The following is a 27,692-nucleotide window of genomic DNA, read 5'->3' on the forward strand; positions in this document are numbered from 1 at the left end:
GTGTACATCATAACATTAACATTGACAAAACACGCCGAGGGACTATCGGCTGGCCCATCGAACAATCACAAATGCTCTTTTCCGTATCACAGATGCAGAAAGTACCACAATTGAAAGAGAGAGGATTCAGAAAAATAACGAAGGCCAAAATAAGAGGAAGAGAAAGGGATACATATAAACATCAAGAGATCTCTCTGTGTATATTCAAATTATTTACAGGTGTTAGTCTACGAGCTACCTGACAAACCAATGTCATGAAGAAGCTTGTGATGAGGGATTCGGATGCCTGGGTACATCTACACGAATCTTCCCCAGCTCAAAGGTGACATCGTCCGATTGACAGGCTTTATTGTTTGCTTCATTCATCTCGAGTTCATTCAATGCTCTCTTTGCATAAATTGTGAAGGCTACTGTTGTGACAACGGCTATCACCAAGGAGATGATATTGTACACAATCTCGACTGTAGTCAAGTGGTAATTCCCATATTGCACATCTGCCAGTGTCCTTATTAACCGACCACTGCATATGATAAGTAGCAAAGTTAGCCCTATCTATTACTTGCACTCAACTCCGCAAGCGAGATAAATTGAATGAGGGATGGGAAGGACTAAGTCTTACAAAAAGAGATGAGGGACTCAGATTAATTTAATGTCACAGAGAATCTTTTCTTTGAAGACTAACTACTACGGTGTATAAAACAAGAATAGATTCAGTTTCTTTTATAATTAGATCACGAGTTTCCTTTCTCTACCATATTGAGGAGATATATTAGCGATCCATTATGTCTAATATTTAGGCTATGACATGATCGAACAGAGACTCTTTACCATTAGAAGCTTGATAGCATACCTGTAGATGTAAATGAAAGCTTCCGGCACCATTCCAGCAATAGAACCCCACAAGTACGGCCAGAAACGAAGACTTGTTACGACTATTGCATAGTTGAATATCGTGTACGGAAAAGGTGATACCCTAAAGAGTGCCACTACTCGAAATTGATGGAACCAGCTTCCCTCCCCTGCAAGCCTAAGCATAGCAGCTTTCTGAGGCCATCTTTTCAACCATTGCTGCACAAACATAAGCAGTCATGAATGTCATAAAACCCATTTTTCTTCAGTCACGGTAAAAAGGGGGACGCAGGACAAAGATTCTTACATGGATACGATCACGGAATAGAAGTCCAATCACGTATGGTAGGACCATTCCTATGGTGGTTCCAACCATTATAATGACAAACCCCAGACCATAACCGAAAATCATTCCAGCTAACCACATGGAAGGACCTGATGGGATTAGAAACACAGGAAACAAGGCTAGAGAGGCGACTAGCACTAGGGCAAGGACTGGACGGCCGAAAGCGGTGGCTTCCCATTGCATAATTGGGATGAGCACCTATAATAAATGCAATGAGAGTGAGTAAGCCATCGTGATCAGAGCAAGTAGCCAGCCCTTAATATATACATATAGAGGGACAGAGGGAGAGAGTGATCCGAAGACGTACCTTCTCAAATACAAAGGGTACTCCCCATTTCAACAAAACGAGAACCAGTATAGTAGCTACAATGAACAATGTTATGGCTTTGATCCACCAGATGAAAGATTTATTCCTCACTCCTCCTTGACGTTGTGAAACGTCAGCTCCAGCGGTACCACGTTCGTTGGATATAACCAGCCGAGAATATTCAGTATCGTCCCTTGCATGATTCTCAAGATTCGTATCTTGCTTTCTTATATCTTCTCTCGAGTCGGGCATCTTTACAAAGAGAAGGAAAAGGATGTTAAAATAAGAGGCTGAAAGAAAATACAGGTGCAAAAGATTTTTAAACACTGCAATTACTTCAAAAACCACCGACCGAGTTTTACAAGTGCAACATCAGAAAGTATTTAAGCTGATTACATACCTTGTAAAATCCACACCCAATAATCTACACGCTTAACACGACCGTTCAAACCAATGCGCAAGTAAACTGATTAACTCCCAACGGTCCAACCATAATCTCAAATACAATTATGACACGAGAAGAAACTGAATTGTTTTCCTTTCGAAGACGTAGAATGCTTGAAATAAACATCAAAACCAAAACTGCCTAAACCCTAATAGCTCAAATCGCCATCGCAGTTAACTACCTCTAATCAAATGCAACAGCAAGATGCCAAAAAAAGATACTTAACATCTAAATATGAAGCAATAAATGGATAGACTCAGGCCACAGGTCAACTCCTTCTTCAGTGAGATCTCATTGATTACTCAAGCGGCCGTAACGAACTCTGGCGAGGTATCACTTTCCAATTTAATTAAGCGAAGCCCGAACAAACAGCACTTCAACAGAATCGGAATCGCCTCCTCCAGCGGTTTCGAGTGACAAAAACAATAATTCGAAAAACTATTTGAGCTCGAATCAACTTTGTTCTACGCGTCCTGGAGCCTTAAATGAACAGCAGCGATCACCACTACGACCATGAACAGGCGAGAAACGACCTAAGGAAATCAGGCGCGGAGAGAGCAAGGATTTTTGAGAGAGCAATCGAGCATCAGGAGAGAAGAAGAGTAAAGTGAGAGCAGAGATTAGCGGACTTCACTCACCTGATACCGGCGGAAGAGAGAGAAGACGACAGCTGTACGATCGCCAATAAGAGAGAGAGAGACGGAGGTTATGGAGGTGGTTGGGGTTGGGGGGAGATGAGGTTTCCGGTAAGGAAAGGGAGAGAACTCCTCGTCGTCTTCTTCTTCCCTCCTCTTCCGCTGCTGCTTCCTTCTTTCCTTTCCGTCTGAAAGAGCTCTCTCTCTCTCTCTCTCTCTCTCTCAATCGTTTGAGTGCAGGGAATATATTCGTGATTTCATAGCGTTTGAAATTGAAAATTTTGATTTAATGAATTTTATTAATTAAGTAGTCTAGTCTATTCTATGGTCTCTTTCGCCTATCGGCCCGCCCGACTTGACCTTTTTTAACCGGAAACAAAAAGCATTTCTAGGACTCCTTAACTAACGACTCACGGGTGCCAACGCGACAACGCTATCATATCGTTACAGTTACCTCTCTTGCCATCATTACTTTGGATCTTCCTTAAATCAATTTTCTATTTAAAAAACTTAATCTACGAAGCGATTTAAGAAACTAATATAAGTTTCCAACTGCTTATCCTTGTACTTTTTTCACTGCTCTTTTAATTGTCGAACTCTTCCACGTATTTCTCCAACCACTGATTTGCCAAACCCCGTTAACACTTAGCTAGTTTATAGATCCGTGCTATACGCGAGCATGCAATATCCTTATCGTCGGGTTAACTAGATAAGTACCCGTGCATTATACGGAATCTAATAAATAAATTTTTTAACTATTTTGGTGGATAAAAATGTTATAAATCTATGAGCCTAGAGAATATGACTAATTTAAATCTGTTTGTTTTCTTAAATTCGTGTATTTGATATACTCATTTAACTTCCTCTTTTACCTCATTTAAACTCGTATATATTTTCACTGAAGAAGAAAGGTTGTACAGAGACTTCAATATCAATTAGATAATTAAGTAGGTGGATTTTCGTTTAAATTTAATTTTGTTACCATGTATATATGATCCCATTTAAACTGATTTTGTTTTGTTGATGCATATTAATTTTCCAATTATTGACCAATTAAGTAGAAGATATACCCTCACATAAACATCTCTCAACTACATATAATCAAATAAAATTGATGTAATTAAGTGAAATATACATTCTTACATAAATATCTCTTAACTACATGTATCCATAAATCTATAAATGGGTTTCTATCAACCAAATATTATTAATATATATATATATATAGTATACTCATATTTATCTTATAACTTTCTCAAAATAAACGATTGATATATTTAAGATATCGTGTAGAAAATGTATTGCATATGATAATAGAAATTATATCATTAATTATTTTTTTAAAAATGAGATGCTAATATAACAGCATGAGAAGACATAGAATTCCAATGACATAATAGAGTTAGAAAAGCCAATTTTATTTTTGATGAGATAGCAGCGATGTAATATGCCCACTCGAGGATTTGTTATATATATATATATATATATATATATTGCATCATTGATGTCCAAGGAAGGGTTTACGCTAACCGGGAAGTCATATTCCTGTGCAATTGTCTGTTGAACGGTAGGAGAGTTCAATTATATATTTTCAAAATTGGGCAACTCATTACTTAGGGTGCACGATATCATCAGTCAACCACCAATTATCGCGGGGCCACATGAGAAACGACTATAACTTAAGCTCATCAGAACAAGAAAAACACGAACCCGGAGGTGATGCCGGAAACTATATCATGTGCTCTTTTTGCGCGTTTAGCCGTTTACAACAGCGCATAAGCGTCCATTGCAGCTGTCGGTTGTGAAACCAGTAAAACTGGACATACAATCAGGCCACAGAGAGAAGCCATTTTTCAAAGGGGCGGATGATAAGCAATTCGACAATAGATATGATACATACAGAACTTCCCCACGCGGATCAGTAAATTGCAAACCGACACTCTCAGGGAGTGACCCTGCCACCGTTTTAAGTTAAGACCGGATGTTCCTACAGCCTGTAGTGAAAATTCTGTGTTTCAAGCACTGTTAAGTCTTTTCTCTCGGTCAACAATGATACCGCATCCTCAGAATCCACCTTCAGCTGCAAAGGAGACCAACAATGTGGGACATCAACAAAGACATCCAAGATATCAGGATTCGGGAAAATAAGCGAGTGCCATGAGAAGTCAAGCCCTTAAAAGTCCAGATACGATACCTGCTTTAGATGGCCCGACAGAGCATCGCTTAACAAACTCTGCAGCTTCCTGCTCTGCTCAACCATGTGGCCCAAGGCTATAGATCGCTCTAGTTGGCACCAAAGTCTCTCAATTGCTGTGTATGAAAACCAAACCGAAGATGGCCTTTTGCGGAAAATTACCTCTGCTGGTCTCTGCAATTGGAAATTTTTTAATTCAATCAGTGTTATCCAGAGAAATTAATGGCACAATTCAAATCTACCTAGTGAATGTTGAAGGAAAAAATTTGGACCTGTCTTACAGGACGCAGGTATATCACCAAGTAAATGGCTTCTGGTGAAATATCACATCATAGTTTTTTTTCAAAAATGCATGTGCAAAGATAAAAAGCGCATAAAGTAAGAGGTAGTTTTATCGTAATGTGGGGAACTGATGAACAGTTATTTACCACTGATTTGAATGAATCGATATACTCTAGCAACAGATTTGTGGCTTCGGTGAAACGCCCATGATCAACGTAAAGCTGAAACAGGGACGCGGGATTCGATTCCTGACCAGTCATACCCCATCTCCGCTCACTTCCCCCACTCTGCAGAAATTACAAGAGAGTACAATAAACAAACTATTTCTATGAAAAAACTGATTTCGCAACTTGCACTACAGCATTGACATTAATGAAAACAGCGCAATTATGTTAATAGCAAATGAGAAGTCTGCAGGATCCTTTTCATATTATGGTCAGATTTGCCACTAAATGTGGCGTTCTGTCTGATCAGTTTCAGAACAGCTCTGTTATGTTTTTGCGGAAAGAAATGTATTCTTAGTATAGCATCAAAATAAGCTTATCCAAGCTTGTCATAACTGAGGCATTACTCCTCAAGACAAATCTGTATGTGATAGATTTTTGTTTCCAGATTTGAACCAGCCCCAGAGGAAGAGAAGAAAAGGTACCTTGAACATTTGAACCAACCAAAGTGGTAGTTCTATTTCAGAATCGGCATGAAGGAGTGTTTCAGCGACGACAACAGGCAGTCTTGCGTGAAGATTTTTGTATTTACCCTGTTACAAAGAACGAAAATGGTAGTAACATATCCAGTCCCAATAGATTCTGAGTTTCAAAATGCGCTAATGAAAACCTCAGTTAATTGAATGTACGAATGGAAATCCAACTTGTACAGTGAATTCGCCAAAAAGCAATAGTATGGAAGCAGAAACAAGTAGAAGATACGGACAAGGTAAAGCTCAAGATTTTCCCAACTGCTATTTCCCCTGACTTGATTCATCGGGCCACCCAATTCAAGTAAACCAGGCTGGGTTGCTTCATTCTTTGATGATGTCAACAGAAGAGGTTGTGTTCTCAAATCGTTCCTGCAAATTTCATCACATCATAAGCTCAAGAAAGTTCACAAGCTCAGAAGAAACATTCATGAAGCATCTTTAATGTTGATAATATGAAATATAAGAACAAAGTGCGAATGAGATGACAGGACATCAGTTACTGTTACCCAGTCAATGTTGAACCCACAGTATTGGGGCAACATTTCAATGACATCGCCCGGAACACACTCTCCAGCTCCCTGAACAGGGAAACAGGGTTAGGTTCAAAGTTGCAACATAATGACACAACAAACAGATGCAGGTGTTGTAATACCTTTTTAGTCCGGTATCCTTGCAGAATTTCAAGAGGACAGTGAAAGCCATGTCATATAAATCCATCTCGACCAAGAGGTCGACTAATTCTGGGGGAAGTGCTGATGCATCTGCAGAGAAAAGCAAGTATGAAAATTGGCAAAATGAATCCTCGTTCAGGGGCGGGGGGGAGGACTGCTAAAATATAGCACAGGGATCAAGTACCAATGGGAAACATATGGCATTATTGGTGGTTTTATCCACTAATTGCTCCAAGAATAACAAATAATGCATATAGCTAAATTATAGTACTTACCAGAATATGACCATTTGATGTTGGCCAGGCAGAGCAAATATTCAGCTGAAGTCAAGATATATTCATTATCAAGTTTCGCAATACCAAGATAGCCATGAGGCTGAATACCATTCTCTGTGGCTGTCAGAAAAATGTGACCAAATTACTTCCTCAAATAATAAAGGTAAGTGAAGGGGGGGAAAAAAACGCAAACTCGATTTCTCCCATGTAAAGACATAAATATCAGTTTATTCCGAACTAGATAAATAAGTGCTGTTTTCAGTTTGGTGAATTACTCTGTTCTCCAGCTGTTGTTTTAGCCCTTTTATTGGGATAATGCGCGTTCTTTGTCGGAATTTCTTCTAGAAGAGGATCAATCCATGCATGTAGAGGATGAACAAGATGCAGCGCATTGATAGCAGCAGAGAGCCCATTTAGTCTTTCTTGAATTGCTACAGAAGACTTCTGACTATCTTTTAGCACAACTTCATTTCTCAAACGAGATGTAAATCGATACATATAACTGGCAGCTCTTCGCCAATTCTGACGGTGCATTTCAAATGCATAAAGCAATTTATAAGGGTTTTGCTTCAGCATGATATCTGAGCGTTCAGCCTAGAAATTAAAAAAAAAAAAAAGAAGAAGAAGAAAGATACATGAGATGCTTATTAGAGAAATATGTGTGTGTGTGTGTGTGTGTGAGTATTACATACATACATACATACATATATATATATGCCTGCAAGGCGAAGTTTATATTGCATTTTAGGATTTAAACTGACCTTCCAGGAAAGTTCAAGCTCAACCTTTTCTGTCAAACTAATAAAGGGGAGTTGACCGTTACAAAGATTCTGCAACAATCAAGCAGAGTAACTTGTCAGCAAAACGATGAGATGACCAACAGTCCAGGCAGCTTATGGACAATATTTTCGATGGATTTAAAAGCTTCTAAACATGTTTAGCAACAATCTAAAATGCTCACAAAGCCAATCACTGTTTTCAGCTCAGCCAACTAGAAATCTGGAAAAGTTTTATCTGCTGAGACAGAACTATGACTCCATACTGGTGATCAAGCTTTAACCCTCCAACAATTTCATGGCAAGTTTTGTACGTTGAACTGAAAAGAAAATGCAATCAATGATATCATAATTTGTATGTTATTTCATTCCATCCCGTATCATCCCATCAAACTGAGGAGGGCTTAGAGATCCTCAGTTTAATATCTGATTAACTGATAGAAGAGAGAATACAAGAGCTAGGCAGCAGAAACATTATTTCCTATAACAAGGTCAAAAAAAAAAAGGAAACAAAAATATCCACAGAATATTATCGAAATGCATCTTGGCAAATTACCAAGTTGGCACTCATCAAAATATGGAAAATTGCTTGTAATTAGTATTTCTTTTCATTGATTATCATTAATGTCTAAGGCTGTAGAAATAAGAAAATGGCAACAATATAAAATGATGAAATTGGTACAGAAGAAACCTTTAAGGCACCACGTTCATAAAGAACGATTATGAAACGCCTCAAGCATATGTATTTGCTCTCCTCATCGGGATTTGAAATGATTGAACAATATGCATCATAATAGTGGTTAAGATCTAAAGTAAACTTGAAGACATTTGCCCAAAGCCGTCCTCTGATAGTAGTTGCGCTCTCATCAGGAGCTTCGTTGCTACTTAGAGCTTCATCAACCTGCTCAAGTGCAGCAAGAGCAAACTGGCAAGCACCTTCACTAATGTTATGCTGCTCAAATGTTTGCATTGCCCACTGATAATAATGAAGCTTCCATGCAGCTGGTAATTCATTATCTGCTCCAGAAGGAAGTTGGATATGTAAATGAAATATAATGCAAATTCTTGCACGCTTGTCAGAAAACTAAAGCAAAAAGTAATTCATTCTGTAGTTCAGCACTCACATAGTCCAAGCTGGGGAAATCCAGTTCCATCAGATAAATTCTGCAAAGCCTGGGAGGCACCTTCCCCAGATGACGCTCTGAATTACCAACATCATAACAAGTCAGAACTCACTTGGAAGCTTCCTTCTTTCTACTAAACTAGTATTTTACTGGAAGATTGATCCCTCCTTAAAGTTGTCTTACTTTTTAAAGCATAAATACATATAGATAGTAGAATTTCACACCACTTTCATCATCTATTAAGCATGGCTCCCATCATGCAAAATATTTTTACACAGGCTTTGATCTCAATTATCAACTGCAATATTGACAATTAAAAGAATCATGCCTATTTATGTCCAAAGATACCATCTCATTTGGTTGCCCCGAGAAACTCATAAAGAATGTAGAATCCCATAATATCAGAATAGAGAACGAGGATTACATCATACTGTATAAAATCATAACTATAAATACAGTACAAGTAGAACAGATTACCGGAAGAAACAGCGAACTGCATCACTGACTTTAGTTTCTTTCACAGTTCCATGTAAGCCCCGGGCTTGAGCAAGCAAGCTACAGCCAAGAAGATGATGGAGCATGCACCATTGCCCTTTGGCGTCCTGTAAACTCCTAGATATATATTCCTTCCGAGCATGAGACTCCACTAAGCCAATTAGGAGCTAACATGACAGATATATCACAAAACAAAATATGATTTAGAAGGTTTTTAACTGAATCTAATCAGTCTTTACATACATATTCATAAATAAAAATAAGGAGGCGGAAATATAACCTCAGCAGCATTATATTGCCCATTTCTAATAAGGATCATTGCAAGCTCGGAGGTATGGCTCAAGAAAATAGAAGATTCCTCTCCAGCTCTCCCCCAGATAATCCAGCTAATAAAATTCCTTGCAGCACTTAAAATAATTTGTGGGCCAGGAAGATATCTGTGACCTAGTTTATCATGCTCTTCAGAGGAGTTAAGACCATTTGACAGGAGTAAATATGCCAACGTGAAATCGCGTTTTCCTTGCCTATCCTTCGATGATCTCTTGTCAATACTGCTGTCTAGACAATAAGAGAAGAAATTTCATCATCATGACGTGTGTCTGCGGATTCCAATCAATTAAGAAACCACAATGGAGGTGTAAAATAAACTAGAACTAGAAGTAGCTTAGAGCAATATGGTCGAGACAAATATGCTTGAAGCACATGGTCAACATGGTTGTGACTTTCCTTTTCTGCCACCCCAATACAAGCAAATGCAGTAGGTAATGGTTCCACTAAAGACAACCTACCAATCTTTAGAGATGATAGTTGATAGCTGAAATCTTCAACTGCAGGAACTTCAGATGGCATGGAAGCAAAAAATTGAATGATGAGCCACTCAGAAATAACTTCTTGTAACATTGGGACCAATTCAAACTGTATTCTGGAAACGTCATCATGTGACATATGGATCTGCAGGCAAACACCAAATATACTTGTCATATTAGCTGAAATTACAGACAGAAGACGTGCCTATAAGCATGTATGACATCATCAAGAAAAGCTAACCTGCCCGCCAATATGAAGAAGATAACTAAGGAAAAGATGAATGTCGGTTGCAGACTCAAACATCACCCTTGCAACTTGAGAAGTAGACTGGACTAAAACCGCAGTGTTCATATCTACAGACCTCTCAGTGTCAAACTTCTGTATGGTCTTCTGTGGGACAAGAAAATTAATGTAGCCCTCGATGACTTCCAAAACTCTACCCCATGCTGCCGCTTTACTGCTCAAATTATGAAGAGCTAACATCATATGAGCAGAGAATTTCCTAATTTTCTTGTGATCCACTAATTCCTTCTCCAGCACTATGTCAATCCGTGAGTCGAAGGCAGCCACCGAAGAACTATATCCAGTTTCTAAAGTCTTCAATAAGCAGGGGAGAAAATCATCAGGACTTATCATGGGCGTAGTCATGAGTAACTCGTATATTACGGCCGAAGCTGTCTTCCCCAGTTGTTGACTTATGCAATTTACACAGCCAAGAACTTCCAAGAGGATCTCCCACCCAAATTTATCATCAGAGGAGCTCAACCCAAAATTTATAACATCACTAACCTCATCGGAACCTACAATGCCAGGAAAAGTATTTTATTTTAACAGAAGAAGCAATTAAAGGGGGCCAAACATCAGTCATGCAGATGCTAGCTAGAACTTATGAGGCAGAAGGATGGGCATACCAGAAACAAGTAGCTCAATTTTCTCCATTGATCGGAACAACGACACTGAACTCTTGCGGATTAAAACAATGGCGTCACCAGGAGGCTGAAGCAGCAAACCTAGTGGGGCATTGCTCTTGCACCAGTGATCAAAATAGCGATTACAGAAAACTTTCCAACGATAGAATGCCGAGAGTGGAGTTTGATTGACCTAACATAAGATGATAACAATCAGCTGACCAAACTCACCAACCAAGAGAGGGAATAAGAGATAAAGAGAGACTTCGCTGATACAGAAACTAAGATTGGAATTATCAATTCAGTAAAACCTCGTGCTCAATCAGCGAAAGAATCTCCTTTTTAAGCCCATCAACAGTCATATTTCGCAAATCAGAATAAGCCAAGTGCCTGTTGTAGTCCAGCATGGTCATTTGGAAAACACCATCATGAAAAATGCCTGGATGGAGCAGCTTTCTTAAGAAGACTGAAGAAACAAATGCAATAGTCTGATCCTGCATAATCAGAAAGGTAAAACATGATGAAATAACACATCCTTGTATTGACAAGACCCTAATTATATTCTACACTATAAACAACGTGGATTCATCATTCATTGGATAAACTACTCATATCCTCTAAATTTCAGTTCTTTGTTCAGCGCAGTAATTGTTACTGGAAAAAAGTGTAGAACTTGTTACCTTCACGGATGAAAACATAGACTGGGTAATCCAAAGTAGATCATCTGGAAATTGCTCAGAACTTTGATATAACTGGTCAGCAACAAATTCTTCCTGCAAAGCATAACACTGCGATTCCTCCCTAATAAAAGACCGTAAGACAAAGTTTAACAGCATAGTGCATAACAAACATAAGTACAGAAAAAGGGAAAAGGTGAGAGCACTCTCCTGAGGCAACTAGAGAAGGAACTACAAGGCTGATTAACTATAAACAAAAGCGAACCGCTTCCACATGTCAGCAAAAACAAAAACTTTGATCACTTGCATCTTTCTTTTCAAAAAGTAGAAAAATAAAACTGCACCAAGAAAAATTCTCCTCCTCGATAGAGATAACATTGTTATGCAAATTTATCCATCAAGGATGATGGCGTGGCCAACATGATGCATCTTTTGAGGTCAGAAGAATGTGCAGAAAAACCTGTTTGCAACAACAGAAAAGAAAGTGGAACTTACACATCAGCATTTGTGTGCAACATGTTATGTGACACCAATCCGCTGTCTTTTAGAATCAATATGTTATGCTCAGAAAGTTGAACATCCACACATCCGCCCTAAGAATCAGAAAGATGGAATAAATGAATGCCAAAAATCTTCAATATATGCACAGAGATTAAAAGAGAGAAAGAGAGCCCTTACCTCCAAAGGAATACTTTGCACTGAAGAATTCATTGAGAAAATGACCTTGTCCCCAAAGTCAAACTGAATTTTATATACAGAGATTGTCTCCATGGTATCTTCCTTGAGAATACAGAAAAAAAAGGACATCATGAATAGCAAATTAATCTTCCTATTTTGAGCACAAATTTGAACATCCAACAGCAAGAGATAAACATTTAATTTTTTATTTTTATTTTTTTTTAAGGTAGCAAGCGATAAACATATTTCCATCATATAGGAGCACCTGCGTACAGACAGTACTAATTTGCTCAATAAAATGATCACATTCTCCACAAGACTCATTTATAAGAATTTCCTTTCAGTGTTTCCCCATCTTCATAGGTTTTCCTTATACTGCTTAATATGAGTCTAATCTTATACCCCTCCCAAGTCGCATATAATATCTGCTGGGAAATATAGTAATCACGACACATTCACATAACAAAATTTAACTTTTAGACAAGTTTACTGTTTCCTTATAGAACTTCCGGATAATCATCCAAAAAACATCTAGAAAAGACCAACACTTTTGGTTAGAAGGCACATTTCAGGGACTTATACATATGGAAGAGAGCACTTTCAGAGAAGACGCATGGGTTTGGCTATTTCACAATCTTGGTAATTCATTTTCATTTCCAAAGCTCCTTGCAGAAAATATATTAGTATTGCATGTATATGATCCTGTAAAAAAAAGTTGTTGTGAAGGTGACCTAAACTGTCAAAAATATAGGTCAATCCTTCCAGGTTAATGTCTTACATAAGAGAATTTTACTTTCGCTAGTGCTAGGCTGCTGGCTTCAGCCTCTGATTTGTGCTGCCTTTCAAGCTACGCTTGTTCTTTGGCTTGGCCCAGCCAAGGAATTAACATGGTGTTAAGTCTTGTCACATATGACTTCTTTTTAGAAGACAACCGGATGCTGTTGGAACTGATAGGCTCTAGGGATATAGAGGTTCATCTAACAGCTACTAGCGGTTTCAAAAGGCGCTGGGAGAAAAATCTTGCATTAGAGAAAGAAGCATGCAGCTCACTCTCTTCCTCCATGGATTTAACAATCAGGTGGGGCAAAACGGTCTCATGATTGAAAAACAATTTCACCTGAATAACCTTTATGATGCTAATAATGGCATGGCTTGTCTTACTATTTGATGATGCTTGCCAGAAAGCATGCTTTTATTCAAATTAATGACACATGCTTTCCACAAATTAGACATACTTTTGCACATTGCATATACCCAATAATCATCCTCAGTAAAACCAACAGAAGAGTGAGTAGATACCAAATTAAGCACAATATAACATAGGCATAACATGTACATACCATATTTTGTTTGTGTAGGATCACCAAAGGAATTATGTTTCTTGAACGATTAGCTTGACCAACCCACAATCTTTTGAATAGTCCTGGAAAGCATAAAAGTGATCATTTAAAAGAGACAAGAGATGACAAAATATGTTCATGTTCTGACCAAGATGATATAACTCTTCATTAGAACTCATAACCATTTCAAAGAATGTACATATTCGATGAAAAAAAGGAAGATAAAATTGCTACTGAGTAATATAGTTCATTGAAATTTCCTAAACAGCAGAATTTCCTTGAGACTAAGTAAATGCCGGTGAAAGGAATTCTGTCATGCAAAATAGAGACAATTAGAAAGAGACTGAACATTACCTCCCAATGAATGGGGATTCACCATGTGGTTTAGAACCCTATTACAATCCAAAAGATCCCACACTCTAATTGTTCCATCAGAATGGAGAACAAAAGCAAGTGGTCTGCCAAGCGTCTCAGCTATTAACAAATCCTGAACTGCCCCAACCATCTTACCCCTGCATAACATTATTACTATCATTACCTGAGGCATCGATACAAGAAATGATTGTATAAAAAGTAAAGAGCATCGCTTTCACAGGGATAAAACATGTGCAGCGACACTTAGTAGCGTGTCACATACTCAAAATAGTCAGAATATCTAGACACCATAAATGATCAATCATGAAAGCCTACAATTGATTGGAATCGTATAATTCAATTCCAATATAATGCTGTAAGAAGAATAAGTACCTTGACACAAAACCCCATAGTCGGCCAATTCCAGTATCATCTCGAAGCTCAAAGTGAAAACCTGAGAAAGACATTGGAAGTAATTAAGTACAAACAATGAGATTACAACCAAAAATTAAAAGGATAACTAGGGATGAGATGATTGGCTGATAAATCATTTATTATTATTATTATTATTATTATTATTATTATTATTATTATTATTATTATTATATTTTTTTAAAAAAAGAGATGAGAAGTACAATTAGTAGTTCCACTGTGCTTAATGGACAGCTATGGTTTTAAGTTCTAATGCTACTATATGACACCAATTTCATGGTTTTACATCTGATTTTATTTCCTTCATTCTTTAGCACAGTTACCAACAAATGCAAATCAAAGGGAGCTCGAAGCTATCACAGGAGTCTTCTCTCCTTACCAACTAAGATTACCATGATATTCAAGGCACTTGTGCAAAATTAATTTCAGAGGACTCACTATTACAGAATAAAACGATTGGACATAATCACCAAACAGTCAAACTGCAATTTTTACCCGGACTAGTGCGATGAAGACTGCCAAGCTTGAAGCAGATAACAGACCCTGAATCTGTCCCAACCAAAAATAAACCCATACTTGCTGCAACACTCGTTATTACACCTTGACTTACGTATAACCGCACATCAAACTCAGTTATCTCATTTGCCGGTAAGATGGAAGAAGAAGATAGTACGTAAGTATCAACACTTTTAAGTTGGAGCAGGTAGGCAACTCCAGAGACCGTCAAGACATAGAGCAAATACGGGCTTCCATCTTGATGATTAGACTGCAAAAAGAGCAAGGACGATAAAAGGGGGTTATTTTTTTAAATAAGGGAGAACGGATACACTCAATCAAATGGCAAACCTACTCACTTTGTCGAGGCAGATAAAAGCGAAAGGAGAAAGGGCATCTGGAAACACAATTTGGAGACCATTGCGAGGGAATTCCTTGTCAGCAGAGAATTCTAGCAGTTCCAGGACATGAGGCGAGCTCTTGTTTATTCTCCTGTGGTTGCAATGCGACAAAGAATTAAACGAGAGAAACCACACACTTTCCACCGTAAAACAGATATCTACGATGAAGTCCTGACTTCGCGAGACAAAATATTACTGCACCATCGCCACACTGAGCCGAGTGGCTTGGATATGCCAATAAGTCAATAAAGCACAGGCAACTGCTTTCAAGCTACTGCGTCATCACTACTGCTGAATGAACACCGCCGTCCTAAGAATTTGACAGCAGCAATAGCAAGTTGAGAAGCAGAGTTAGTACCAGATGAAGTAGGACTGAATTGGATCGCCTATCACCGAACACGAAGCACGATCCTCTGTAGGAGGAGCAAAGGACTCTCTGGCTGAAGCAGCACTAGACACAGCAGCTGGTGCAGCAGCGGAGACTGAAGACGGGACGGTGAGCTCAATCCAGTTGACAGAGTCGCTGCCGGGGATGGGGACTTCCGTTCCCACGAGCTTCACTTTAGTTCCCATGTCCATTACCGGAAGCTGAAGCTTCGGAGGGCGGGAAGGTCGGAGCTCTCCGCTGGCGAGGGGAGTAAAACCCTAGACGGAAGCGTCAGCTCAGACGGGGTTTTTCGATGTCACGACACTGAGACAGTGAAGCCATTTCTGCAGGGAGAATTTGGTAATCAAACAGCCAATATCTCGAATTGGGCCTTAGTGGGCCGGGCTTAGTCTTTAGCTGGGCCTCCGACAGCGAAGCCTCGATCGAAATCATTATTGTTTAGAAAAGTTCCCCCTAAACTATGATAATGGTTACAATTGGGCCCTTAAGTTTATTTTGTGATGATAAATCGATAATTTGATGGGCTTGACCCCAGCCACGTTAGCTACTATCGAGACCAGTGGAGTTGATTGACCATTACGATGGCATCATTTTGGAACATGGAAGCCGGGGTATTGCCATTTCAATCTCTCATCGAGCTAGATTACCACCAATCTCACCTGAATCTAAAGAGATCGATTAATTCATACCATAAATGAAATGTCAAATAAATTTTTCATCTTGCTTATATCCTCGATACAAACGAAAACATGTCTCGGTTCATGCTGTTCATCATTGAAGACGAAGAAGAGCATTTCAATTAACAAGCCCATGTTGAGTGTAACATTACCAGCATACATCGTTATTCTCTGATTTCATTTCATGCTGTTCAAAATCCTCAGTTATAAAGAATACATCACTATTTTTTTTTCTTACATAAACACATGATATATATCACAAGACAGAAAGAGGGTAAAAGACGGCAGGAAGACAACTAATTGCATAGGAGATCCCAATTAGAGCAGCTTGCACTTGATCTTCTGATGCCGAAACCTGATTCCAGTCATTTGCCAGATCACCACGAACTGTCCTTCCCGTTCAAAAAATCTACCTTGGCAAAGTCGAGCAAGCACACCACTAAGTACACGATTGAGACTCATGAGCCCAGACCTGAGCTGATACGTGGTTCTATCTCATTTATGGCTTCCATGGAGCAGGAGGGGGTGGAGGAGTTGGGAACATGGGTGGAACTGCAGAGAAGATTGTGTTCTTGTCGATCTTAGCGCTCCCATCACCCGACAGGGCCACAAGAGCTGCCACTAAGCCCGCATTCCCAGCAAGTGTGGGCTCTGTGTAGTTGTAGTTGGTCCGCACATCGTGGAACCCATCGTGCTTGTCAGGACCTGCGACCATTGCCCCTACTAAAGTGTTGGGGTTGGGCTTTCTGCTGTCCCTCCACTTCCAGCCGCCTTTGCAGTTGTACTTGATCTTGTTCTTAGGGATAGAAGCACCCCTGTGGTGCACATGCTTCGGATAGTGCTCGCCGAACCCCACGATGTAGCTCATCTTCCGAGGGTTCTTGCCCAGAATATAATCAATCTACAGCAGAACAAGACATCCAAGTACAACGGGAAACCTGAACAAGACCCGAGAGAAAACCTGCTAAAACAAAATTGTGGCAGAGAAATGAGTGGGGAGTTCTTATGTTACCTGCGTCCTGGCAAACTCTCTCAAGACATCAGTTGAATAGAAATTGGGCCCACAGTACCATCCCGGAGTATCAGCAGCATCAAGGTAATCGCTGTATACAGTGGCCAAGAAAGCTGCGTTGACAACATACTGAAGAGGCTGGGGCCTTCCATGGTTCAGCTGAATCAACCCTCCTGTTAACAATAAGCAAAGAACAGATAGTGAGACCAGGAAATTTGATTGACTAAAATGTGAAGCTGACTCACAGAAGGTGGGATTTAACAATAAAATAAAACCTTTGGTCCTATTGAAGCTCGTGAAGACAGGCAGGAAAGAGCACATGATTATGCTGGTTTGATTGTGGAAGGTCCTCAATATTTCCTCGTACGGATATCCGGGGCTTAGGAACAACCTCAGACGGCTCAAAAGCACCTACAAGATGGCCCATTATTGAACCAAAGCAAAGAATCAGTAAAACCAAAGAACAACCATGGACTGTACCAGAAAAGTACACGGTTAAGTTAAGGGCAAGTCACCTGAGCACCAGCAAGCTTGTTATCCCAGCTGAGTACACCATAATCTGGGCCGCCCCAAAAAGCACCGGCATGCCTCGCAATACCAGGAGTGGTGGCAAGCTGCAGATAAGAAGAGTTACCAGTTGCATAGTAAAGCCAAGCACCGCCCCACACAAACTCATCCCAGTAACTGGTGGAGTTATAGAAAATTGCAGCATCTGAACCACCGGCACTGTATCTCCCTCGCTGTTCCCTCGAGAACTTAAAAAGGGTCTTGGCACCGTGGACGAGCTTCTGGGAGTAGGCCTTGTTGTCTTTGAAAACAATAGATGCTGAAGCTAAGGCAGCCGCCATCTCAGCAGCGAGATCTGAGCAACTGTGGCATTGATATACAGGACGGTCATACTCGATGTCTTCCGGGCGCATCCAGCAGTAGTGATCGTTCGGAGTAGTGCTCCCACCTGAAGTATCCCCAACTCCAACCTGATAAAGAAACCGAATGTTTATAAATTAACCCAAATTGAAGCTTTCAGGGCAAAGAAGCAAGAAAGAACACTAAGCGTCGCATGTTTGGGTAATGTTACTCCGTCTGCATATTGCAAAAATTATTCTAAGAGGTGAAGAATAATTTCCATCGATAACATGCCATAATTCTGCTTAAAAACAGCAACAAAACCTTATCGATCAATCAGGGTGAAATCTGCAAGATAACATCAACAGAAATTGACAGGATACGATAAGTATAATGACACACGTGGCCCTGAAACAAATATTGTGGCAATACCTGTGCAGCAATCGCGTCTATGGTATCAGCAGTGGAATTGAAGGTCTTGAGAAAGTAGTCAGTTCCCCACTTAATGATTTCCTTCACATGGTTGAGCTCTCCTGCAGCCTCATATTTCGCACTGTACTCAATCACGCTCCAGCTCAACATGGTCATGGCGAACGATTGAGGAAAGTTGAACTTGATGGCATCGCCAGCATCATAGTATCCACCAACAAGATCCTTCGTCAGCGTCCACGACGAATCAGACTTGCCATCCTGGAGGCAGGAGTTGCCCCTCCACGACACATTATTATGCTTGGGGATCCTACCGGCTGCAAGGACAAGATAAAACCCGATTCACAAAAGCAGTATACATCAGATAAGCTACATGGGTCTTTCACAAAGGCAGATCCAGTTCAGCAGAATAACACGGATTATGTGTTGAAGATGATTAAAGAACAGATTTTACATCATGAACGGATTCAAGTTCGACATCCGACAGATCATCAGAACGCCATTTCATGGCTTAGATTGTCTTCGACAAGAGATCACATGATCTGATTTAATATTATATTATTGTTTTGTTTTAATTGCAGAAATCAAACCAGACGGCATCAGTCAATTCACTCAGAGTAGTGCAAATAAAAAAAAGAATTATCAACGTCAAATTAAGTCAAGCTCAAGCAGTGAGGAAACAGCAGAATCAGATCTAAAAATCTAAGAGAGAGAGAGAGAGAGAGAGAGAGGGGATTACAGCGCTGGGCGTTGAAGAACATGAGTGCCTTGTGGAGGGCGAGGGTGTAGTTGTCGGAGGGGGCGTGGTTGTGGTGGTGGCGGGGGACGGTCTTGACGATGAGGGTGATGAAGCCGGCGAGGAAGCCGGAGACGAGGAGGGTGCCGACGGTCCAGACGAAGATCTTGCGGCTGACGATGATGCAGCCCAGATCGACGTACTTCTTCTTCTTCTGCTCCCCGGGGCCGAGCAGCCAGCTCTGCTGCGTCTCGTCCAGGGGCCGGGACAGCGCCGCCCTGTCATAGTCCTGCAGGTTCCTGCTCCTGTCGTCGTCCGTGGCCGAGTCCGCCGCGTTTATCTCCAGCGGACCCCCCCACGGATCCCTCCCGTACATACTCATTTTTCTCCTTCCCCTCCTACTCCTCCCTCCCCCTCAGCTCAGATCCACCGACGGTACGGAAATCGCAGAATGCAGGGGAGATATTGGGTTCCAGCGGCAGCTCAGGACACAGAAACCGGGCGACTGATCTCTCTCTCTCTATATGTATTTCTTTCGGCTATCGATACTGTCACTGCAGTAATGAACACTGAAGAAGGAGGAGGAGGAGGAGGAGGAGGAGGAGGAGGTGAGGAATGGGTCGGCCGACAAGGGGTGAGGATGAGGGGAATCTGACAATGAATGGAGGAATCGAAATTGCTTACCTTGTCCGTCTACTTTATGTAATGCATGCAAGAGAGAGAGAGAGAGAGAGAGAGAGAGAGAGAGCTTCTTGCTTGGACTGTCCACTGCTAATGGAGAAGGCAGGTGAAGAAGAAGATGAGAGAGAAGGGTAACGTTAATGAAGGGAGAGAGATAGAGAGTGGGAAAAGAGTCAAAGATCATGTGGTTGTGGATACTGACATGTTTGGCTTTGAGTCCAGTTGGCATATGGTAAGGCATCAGTTTCCCCTACTCTTTTTTTTTCTATTTTGGAAAAAAAAATCCTATTTTCTCCCAAAAAAGAAGCATTTATAATTATCCGTTTTCCGTAAAATTTAAAATTTGGTAGGAATATAATTTATATTTTGGATAGGTAGTAGGGATATAATTAAGGGCCATGTACTTAGCAAATTGCAATCCACATAGCCAGACTTCACCTACAATTCAGTACTTAAAACTTACCGGAACTTGCAACCGTTTAAATGAAAATTTGTTTGAATTAAATGAGTTAAATACATCTCGTAATTTCACATAAAAATTTAAATATGAATAAGATCAAAAGTCTCAATTTAAAAAACTGTGTGCACTTAATATTTCATTTATATTGTGTCATTTGACATAAATAACTTTTTAGAAAGAGCAAATTTCAATTTTTGAGCATTGATTAAACTCAACGTAGATACGAATTTACGATTTTTAGATATAAATAAATGGAGCACATTGGTTTTCTTAAAGTTTGGTTTTTTTTAACCTCAAGATTTAATAATTAGGTTGATGACACTGACGAGTCCACCAATTGATGGGGACACTCTGTCTAACACCCCTTCCCCCCAATTATATGTGTGTGTCTCTTAATGAACTAATGAAGTGTCAATAATAAGCAAATACATATATATATATATATATTAGAAAGGAAAAAGGTATTATAAAAAGCAAAAAAGGAGGATAATAATAATAATAAATAATATTAATAGCAATAAATGAATAAAAGATAAAGAAACAGCTGTTGGCATCTTCGCTTGCCTTCCACTTCACTCTCTCTCCTCCAGTCCTAATCCTTCATCCCCATTCGATTAACCAAATATATCAATAAATTAAAATAATTTATTTATTAGAAAAAAAAAAGGAAGGACAAAAAATAAAATAATCCCACAGCCCATGACATGCAATTTAACCGACACCGACACCTAAATACGCGCAAGCCCAAAATCTGTCTATGTCGTTTTTACCCCTCCTTTTTAAAAAAAAAATTCTCAAATAAATTATTTTGCAGTTTCCCATAAATACCGCAGTCTTGGACAGATTTACAGAACTGCCACTGTTTCCCCCGTGCAGCGCACCTTGGTCCATATGTGTCCACTGAATCGTTACTTTCATTAGCACCGCACCGGGGAATATGGTCGATGATTGTTACACATTCAAATCGAGTCGTATAAGCAACAAATTATTAATTTGTAGTCGCGCTCAATATCCATTGGCTGCGTAAATCTCTTGATAATATAAGTGGATCACATCGATGATTTGAAAAATTTACTACCGAATGCTACCGGTATTCCTCAAGATAGGATTTTTGTAACATACCCGGAACTGTCTCACACTCATTACATCAAATTAGACCCATTAGGATATATCTTCATGCATCATGTCCGCCACTGTTTTTCTGCGAATTCGAGTGCATTCGGCGTACAATGGTAACATCCCTTGTTCCTAAATTACCTAAAAGGAGCTCTTAAAAAAAAGAAAAAGAAAAAAAGGACCAATTGATATTGGGGTTGTTGATTACTACTTTGCTCAGAGGGCCATGGGTTCTGTGACCCACTACGCTGCCCCACTTTTGCTCTTTTGTTCGCATCTTTTGTATATATGTTTTGTTTGGTGGACAGCTTCTCGCAGACCAAACGTTTGCCGACACTCGAAGATATCCACTATCCTATACTTTTATTATGATGGGCCCTTTCGCCGTATCGGAAATTTTCCGTCCCGATACGGAACTATTCCTAATCTCTCACGATCGATGGATCAACATCGACTTTCCCATTAAGTAACGATCTTACGGCCCCCAAGGGGCCAGGAATAGTTCCACTCGAGACCGCAGAAACTCCCTTCACAACACATGTTCTTTTTCCCTAATTTTTATTCTTCTTATCATGCCGACAAAAGTTGTTATCTTATACTCGTATGCCAAGAGAGTATGCCATGATGCAGCGTTGCGGAACCCCTATGAAGCCCATGAAAAATGGCTAAATAAAAAAATTACAGCGGTCGATTGTCGTGGATCTCATGTTTTACGATTTCTTTATTTTCGGATAGAAACATGAACGTATCTTCCCGAAATCTCATACAGATAGGTGCGAGCATGATATGTTTCCTAGAACCTTTTCGATAATTTAATAACAATTACTATTAGCAACAGATGATGGCGCACAAAACATATGGAGATGTGAAGTAATCAACGGTCTGTCGGCTTTGTTTTTCCTTTTGTCCCCTCTCCTCTTTCCCCCTTCCCTACTTCTATCAATCATCTTCTAAGAGCTCCTGACGATTATCCCTTAAGTTTCTTCTTAAACCTTGGAGAAATGGGAGATCGAAAAATGTATTTTAAGTAATATCTTCAATAGGAATGGAAGAGCTGTTCAATACGCATCAACACCCAAATCGGAACTCGATGCAAGCTAGAGAACTGCGCTTCTTCATTTGTGCGGTCTGTGCTTTCCGATATTTTCAGCACTTTCCTTACATGAGAAATCAGAAGGAATTTATTGAAAAAGAAAGCATCACTCGGAGAAAAGAAAGGGATGAGATCAAAGGGTGGGGCTTGAAAGGAGCTGCCCTCTGTATGTAGAGGACAACATCACAACCACCATGATTTGAACTATGGAACGGAACAGTTTGGAGGCTGAAGTTAACAGGGAAAGAATTCAGAGACTTAAGTAATTATGTTCTCTGAACTACCTCTGTTAATGTTTCCGAAATATAATTAAGCACCTCCTAGAAGGCAAGAACCAAGTGTTTGGCTCCAATCAAGATTCGCTTTAAGGTCCGCAAGTGAACCGACTGTTTGGCTCCAAAATTAGCTTTAAGGTCCGCATGTTAATATGTGACAACATACATCCATGAAGTTCGTTAGTACAAGTGCACTAGTAAACAGATAAGAGAGGAAGGAGCATGCCTGTCATGGCCGGTGCACTAACTCCATCAAATTGGCTTGCTCCTCTTGTTTCTGCAACCCTTTTTTGTTCTCATATTACTAGCGGTGATAAGTCTATAGTCTGAGTAAGGCATTGCACTTAGCTTCCCGAATGTTTGCTCGTAAAAGTTCCAAATTTCTGCCCTGCTCAGAGAAAGATCAAAGAAATTATTCAGAACTATGGTGGATGGAGATACCAAACTCAGTGTCCAGAAGAGCTTCACGGCTTTAGAGGGCCTACCAATAAGTTAAGAATTGAAATGGAGCATACTGTCCATAAATCTCTTCAACATCTCTTTGAATCGTCTGAAGGGAAGAGCTTTTTGCATGGACCTGCGATGAGAAACCTTCAATTTGTGCATACACAACAAGAACACAACCGAAGACATGCAACCACTGAGAGTATGAAAATTGACCTGCTTCAGATGTCTAATTGTTTCTGAATCAGTTGGAATAGCATGGTAGAATCCCATACACATTAGCACATTGGCACATGTGAAGGGACCAAAACCATCAATTTCCTTGAGCTGCTCCATCAGCTCAGCGTAACTCGAAAAGTTTTGCGTATCACACATCTCTTCTAACTGTCTCAGCTGTATCTTCCCTTTGACGATACCCTGAGAGAGCTTTAGAATACGGCTTGCTCTATAGCCAAGATTGCAGCGTTTGGCAAGGAAACTCTCATCAAGAGTAGCTAGTTCTCTTGCACTAGGAAAATTTCCAATCTTATCAAAACAATGATCAACTTCACAGGATTCATTCAAAGTCTGACAACTTCGTTGATTGCCAGATTCAATAAACCCATTATTTGTTGAAGAAGAGTTAGACGCATATCTGTCGGTCTCTTGCAAGCAGCTGCCATTTTCAACATTCTCTACACCCTCAATCTTCGTAGTTACATCCACCTTCAAATCCTGCTCAATATCTGTAAACTTGCCTGATAAGTTGGTCCCTGACATCCTTCTCACACGTTTTCGTTTTGCCTCTTTCAGTGAAGGGGTTTTTGGAAAAAAACCCTCAGTTTTAGCTTCTGCGGTCTCGGCAACCTTAACAGAAGCTTCAGAACCTGATAAATTAGATGAGCTATGCTGCAACTCCAACTGAAGCTCACAAAGTGCAAGCGCCATGTCTAAAGTCCTGGACCACCTAGAAGAAAGAAAACAGCTCCCAATGATGCAATGTACAAAAAAACGACCGCGAAGACTTGTGCATTAGCTTGGCAGGCCCAGGATGATAAAAGCTACATGGCAACCAGTACAAACAGGGAAGATTTGTCCAATCATTGTATTAGTCGAGCTTAAAGATGAGGATATAATTTGGGCAAACAATGCGCAGCCTTTCTTTTTTCCAAGGTATCGGCTGAGTAGAGTTGATCCTATGAGATGCCATCCACAAAAAATGGAATGAGATGCATTTGAGACAGCTGGAATATGTAAATAAAGGCAGAAACCGGAACCCGCCGCCACACATGCTTCTCTGTTAAACTAACAGTAATAGCACACAACAGCAGTAAAACTAACAATCACAGGGAGCTTACTGGCAGTTGCAAAGGAGAATGCACTTCACCATATCTTCAAAAAGGGTAGGGGACCTGAACACTCTGCCTCCAAAATTCCTCACCACTTCTGATGCTCTCATCTCCTCGCACATCTTCCTGAATCCCCGCATGTTACTCTCGTCATTCTCCGTCAAACGCAGCATCCTTCTCACTTGATGCTGAAACAAGTACGAGAAAACTAAACCCAGTCAGGTCGCTGCATTCATAGCATGTTTGCCATGACCTCCAATGATGGCGAACAACCAAGCAACCATATCCACAATTGCAGTAACAAAGCATCGCAAATTCCTAGCGGCACGAAAGCGCATATAAGTCTTCTATGATCACGGAACTCTTTCTCTGTTTTCCTCTATTCGAGCTCAATCAAAGGCAAACTAGACTTCCAGCAAGTGAAGGAGCTACTGTACCTACCATCAGCGAGCTTTCATGTTCCGGAGAGAGAGCGGAGTGGCCGTATACTAGGACTTGAAGAGCTCGAGAATGGTGAGAAATGCGGACCATCACGGACAAGGAAGCGTCGCCCTCGAGGTCTGCGATGAGACGGAGAGGCCGAGAGAAGGTGCGAGTGAGCGGATCCCACCTGTTGGGGGCCATCATGAACAGACCGTGGCTGCACACGGCCTTCTCCAGCGAGAATGTCTCGGCCGCGTCCCCGAGCGGCAGCTCCAGCACGGCTACTTCCTTTGCTGCCGCCTCCATTTCCCGCCTGATCATCTCCCTCTCCGGTGAAGCTCCACTTAGGCAATTTTCCTTCTTCTTCTACTTTCGATGTGCGGGCTGGGCCGGGCCGGATGGGCCTCGCACTGCTGGGTCAATATGGGCTATAAGAGGCTGGAAGGGCTTGAATTTTTGAGCTTGGACAGTCGTTGACTAATAATAATAATAATTATTATTATTATTAATTTGTTCCACACACAGTTTTTCTAAGATTTGCAAGATGTGTGTTTGATAACGCAAATAAAGAGTTAAAATCATCGCTTAATTTGATTCATCTTTTTTTAACACAAAAAATCGACTTAGCATTATAGTTTTAGTTGAAAAATACTTGATTAATTAATTAGGAGCGCCTTTATTTTTTTTCAGCTAATTCACTTAGTCAACCCTCCAAATTTTACTAATTTGCAAAGAAGCCCCTATATCATATAAAATTACAATAAAAGTCTCATTTCCCTCGCACTGATGAAGAGAGGACATAAAGACCAAGAAGGCGACTAGGAGGGAACCAACGAGGTTGTCGGCCACCACCACCTCCAACGAGGTCGCCAGCCACTCCCGCCCCTCTATAATCTCTATAAAGCTATTCATCCCTTTTTTGTTATTTTCTTTTCTTTTTTTCTTTATGTCTGGGATGGATTATTGAAAAGTGAAAAAAATCTAGGGTATTAGGTAAAGGAAACCTAAAATAGCCTAAAAGTACTTCAACTTTTTTTTTTCCCGGGTGTGTACCCAGTATCTAAAGCTCAACGGATTTTGACTAATCCAACTTGAATCAGGTTAACCAATGAAGGGATAAAACTCTTCCAATCAAAGATTTTCTTTATTTACAAGATTTTTTTCTATCGAACATTTTTCACTTGATTAAGTACTTAAATTTTCAACACTTAAAACAGAGGAAAAACTATACATTTAGTCCTTTACTTTTACTCACTTTTCTATTTTCGTCATTTTTTTATTTTATTTTCTATTTTCGTCCTATACCTTAATTACATTTCTATATTCATCATTCCGTTAACTTTTCCATTAACTTTGCTGAGTTGGCTTCCCATGGGTTCTCCATCAATGACACGTCAAATACTTCAATTTGCTCTACTTTAACGAGATCGAGCAATTGGTAGTGTTAAAATGAAACTGGTTCAAACATAGCCCTTTTTAGATGGACGAGGCGTAATCCCCAAAAAAACTAGCTGCTTGACTTGTGACATTTCATCTCTGCAAAGAATTTATGTTAAATCTAAAATATAAGAAAAGGTTATAGCCCAAAAGAAAAGATGAAAGTCATAAAAGAAAACATCGATGAACAAAGAAAGAAGAATATTATGAACAACAACTCTTCCTCTTCGTCATTGAGTTTAAGCAAATCAATTTTTCAAATTCAAGAAAAGTCTAATTAAAATCAACTTACACAATTATCAAATTAAAAAAAACCTAATTTAATCATGCAAATTCCCAATTTCGCTTAAGCATTCTCTTTTCACTGCCTAGTATCGTTTCATTGAAGCGTATTGGCTTTTAAAGCATATTCATTCCATAGATGAATTAATTCCAAGAAGATTTGTCCGATTATAAATTTTGAATCTATACAATCTATTTAGTCTTTGTCATATTCGTCTCCGTCACTCTTATGTCACATCTTCTCCCGTGTTATTTATCAATTCAGGCATTTTTCCAATCTGAGTTCCTATAAATTTTCGATCGCTCTGTGTTAGATCTCAGACGATAAACAATATTAGAGAAGGAAGGTGGATGTCGTAAAGTTAGATTCCTTCGTTACTTTGCCTTGGTTTCGGGAGGAAGAGAGAGAAGCAACATTGTGATGTCCATGTTCTTTATCGTTATTCAGTTCTCTTTATTTTTTAACATTTTTGGCTTTTTATTTTCAATAAAATAAAAAATTGTTGACGCGTCATTTATGTTGAATCCACAAGGATCCAACTCAGCATTTTTAACGGAATAGTTAACGGAATGATGAAAACAGAAAAGTAATGAAATGTATAGGACGAAATAGAAAAGAAAATAGAAACATGACGAAAATTGAAAAGTGAGTAAAAGTAGACGACGAAATATATAATTTTCCCTAAAACAAACATCGTCTTTATTAACTTCTTAATGTCATACCTCCACAAGCAATTGACTGATACAAACTTTTTATGTAGGTACAGTACATGACAGGTACATCATACAATCAGATTCGTGGATAACGTTCCAATGACAGCGTCAACACCCTCACCAACTCCCCCGCAAGTTCTTAGTTAATTGACTTATGTGCACG

General features: G+C 39.9%; 4 protein-coding genes across 9 annotated transcripts; all 4 read right to left on the reverse strand.

Moving 5' to 3' along the window:
• Nucleotides 1-57: 57 nt before the first annotated feature.
• LOC116203898 (transmembrane protein 64) lies at nt 58-2,830 on the reverse strand. Of its 4 annotated transcripts, XM_031535862.1 has the most exons (6): nt 2,586-2,830; nt 2,174-2,480; nt 1,503-1,754; nt 1,157-1,393; nt 851-1,068; nt 58-520 (listed from the first exon to the last, which is right to left on the reverse strand). In XM_031535862.1, exons 3-6 carry the CDS (start codon nt 1,752-1,754, stop codon nt 253-255), a joined length of 975 nt encoding a protein of 324 aa, XP_031391722.1. In that variant the 5' UTR covers nt 2,174-2,480; nt 2,586-2,830; the 3' UTR covers nt 58-252. The 4 variants fall into 4 exon arrangements, with proteins under 4 accessions (XP_031391722.1, XP_031391720.1, XP_031391723.1 ...); XM_031535860.1 differs by lacking the exon at nt 2,174-2,480 and having other exon boundaries at nt 2,586-2,829; XM_031535863.1 differs by lacking the exons at nt 2,174-2,480; nt 2,586-2,830 and adding an exon at nt 1,903-2,164.
• A 1,452-nt stretch (nt 2,831-4,282) lies between these two features.
• Nucleotides 4,283-15,892, reverse strand: LOC116203846 (nuclear pore complex protein NUP160). Its single transcript, XM_031535798.1, has 27 exons — nt 15,547-15,892; nt 15,147-15,279; nt 14,788-15,058; nt 14,254-14,314; nt 13,861-14,018; nt 13,507-13,589; nt 12,167-12,268; nt 11,984-12,081; nt 11,492-11,612; nt 11,123-11,305; nt 10,815-11,004; nt 10,144-10,703; nt 9,885-10,047; nt 9,377-9,654; nt 9,079-9,263; nt 8,602-8,678; nt 8,169-8,494; nt 7,463-7,531; nt 6,977-7,295; nt 6,702-6,821; nt 6,408-6,516; nt 6,262-6,333; nt 5,989-6,124; nt 5,708-5,815; nt 5,205-5,345; nt 4,777-4,950; nt 4,283-4,662 (listed from the first exon to the last, which is right to left on the reverse strand). The coding sequence occupies exons 1-27, from the start codon at nt 15,765-15,767 to the stop codon at nt 4,570-4,572; spliced, it is 4,551 nt and encodes a 1,516-aa protein (XP_031391658.1). The 5' UTR covers nt 15,768-15,892; the 3' UTR covers nt 4,283-4,569.
• A 497-nt stretch (nt 15,893-16,389) lies between these two features.
• LOC116203640 (endoglucanase 25) lies at nt 16,390-20,116 on the reverse strand. 3 transcript variants are annotated; one of them, XM_031535464.1, is made up of 7 exons: nt 19,961-20,116; nt 19,280-19,845; nt 18,544-18,857; nt 17,781-18,242; nt 17,541-17,676; nt 17,266-17,438; nt 16,753-17,154 (listed from the first exon to the last, which is right to left on the reverse strand). In XM_031535464.1, the coding sequence occupies exons 2-7, from the start codon at nt 19,656-19,658 to the stop codon at nt 16,753-16,755; spliced, it is 1,866 nt and encodes a 621-aa protein (XP_031391324.1). In that variant the 5' UTR covers nt 19,659-19,845; nt 19,961-20,116. The 3 variants fall into 3 exon arrangements, with proteins under 3 accessions (XP_031391323.1, XP_031391324.1, XP_031391325.1); XM_031535463.1 differs by lacking the exon at nt 19,961-20,116 and having other exon boundaries at nt 16,390-17,154; nt 19,280-19,658; XM_031535465.1 differs by having other exon boundaries at nt 17,059-17,191; nt 19,280-20,058.
• Nucleotides 20,117-22,628: 2,512 nt separating this feature from the next.
• On the reverse strand, nt 22,629-25,440 carry LOC116206383. Its single transcript, XM_031539245.1, has 5 exons — nt 25,115-25,440; nt 24,683-24,861; nt 23,562-24,291; nt 23,387-23,478; nt 22,629-23,289 (listed from the first exon to the last, which is right to left on the reverse strand). Exons 1-5 carry the CDS (start codon nt 25,415-25,417, stop codon nt 23,154-23,156), a joined length of 1,440 nt encoding a protein of 479 aa, XP_031395105.1. The 5' UTR covers nt 25,418-25,440; the 3' UTR covers nt 22,629-23,153.
• Between the last annotated feature and the right edge of the window lie 2,252 nt (nt 25,441-27,692).

This window comes from Punica granatum, chromosome 4 (genome assembly GCF_007655135.1).
Source record: "Punica granatum isolate Tunisia-2019 chromosome 4, ASM765513v2, whole genome shotgun sequence".
Taxonomy (NCBI): Eukaryota; Viridiplantae; Streptophyta; class Magnoliopsida; order Myrtales; family Lythraceae; genus Punica; species Punica granatum.

Coding starts and splice junctions, on each gene's coding strand:
- LOC116203898 (XM_031535862.1), bottom strand. CDS start 1,754: ATGCCCGACTCGAGAGAAGATATAAGAAAGCAAGATACGAATCTTGAG. Junction 1,394..1,502: donor TACCCTTTGTATTTGAGAAG/GTACGTCTTCGG, acceptor CATTTATTATAG/GTGCTCATCCCAATTATGCA. Junction 1,069..1,156: donor TATTCCGTGATCGTATCCAT/GTAAGAATCTTT, acceptor ATGTTTGTGCAG/CAATGGTTGAAAAGATGGCC.
- LOC116203846 (XM_031535798.1), bottom strand. CDS start 15,767: ATGGACATGGGAACTAAAGTGAAGCTCGTGGGAACGGAAGTCCCCATC. Junction 12,082..12,166: donor TGCAAAGTATTCCTTTGGAG/GTAAGGGCTCTC, acceptor TCTGATTCTTAG/GGCGGATGTGTGGATGTTCA. Junction 4,663..4,776: donor TGTCGGGCCATCTAAAGCAG/GTATCGTATCTG, acceptor TCTCCTTTGCAG/CTGAAGGTGGATTCTGAGGA.
- LOC116203640 (XM_031535463.1), bottom strand. CDS start 19,658: ATGAGTATGTACGGGAGGGATCCGTGGGGGGGTCCGCTGGAGATAAAC. Junction 18,243..18,543: donor TAGACGCGATTGCTGCACAG/GTATTGCCACAA, acceptor TTTCTTTATCAG/GTTGGAGTTGGGGATACTTC. Junction 17,155..17,265: donor GAGAGTTTGCCAGGACGCAG/GTAACATAAGAA, acceptor GTTCTGCTGTAG/ATTGATTATATTCTGGGCAA.
- LOC116206383 (XM_031539245.1), bottom strand. CDS start 25,417: ATGATCAGGCGGGAAATGGAGGCGGCAGCAAAGGAAGTAGCCGTGCTG. Junction 24,292..24,682: donor ATTCTCCTTTGCAACTGCCA/GTAAGCTCCCTG, acceptor TCTTTCTTCTAG/GTGGTCCAGGACTTTAGACA. Junction 23,290..23,386: donor TTTCAATTCTTAACTTATTG/GTAGGCCCTCTA, acceptor TTCTCTGAGCAG/GGCAGAAATTTGGAACTTTT.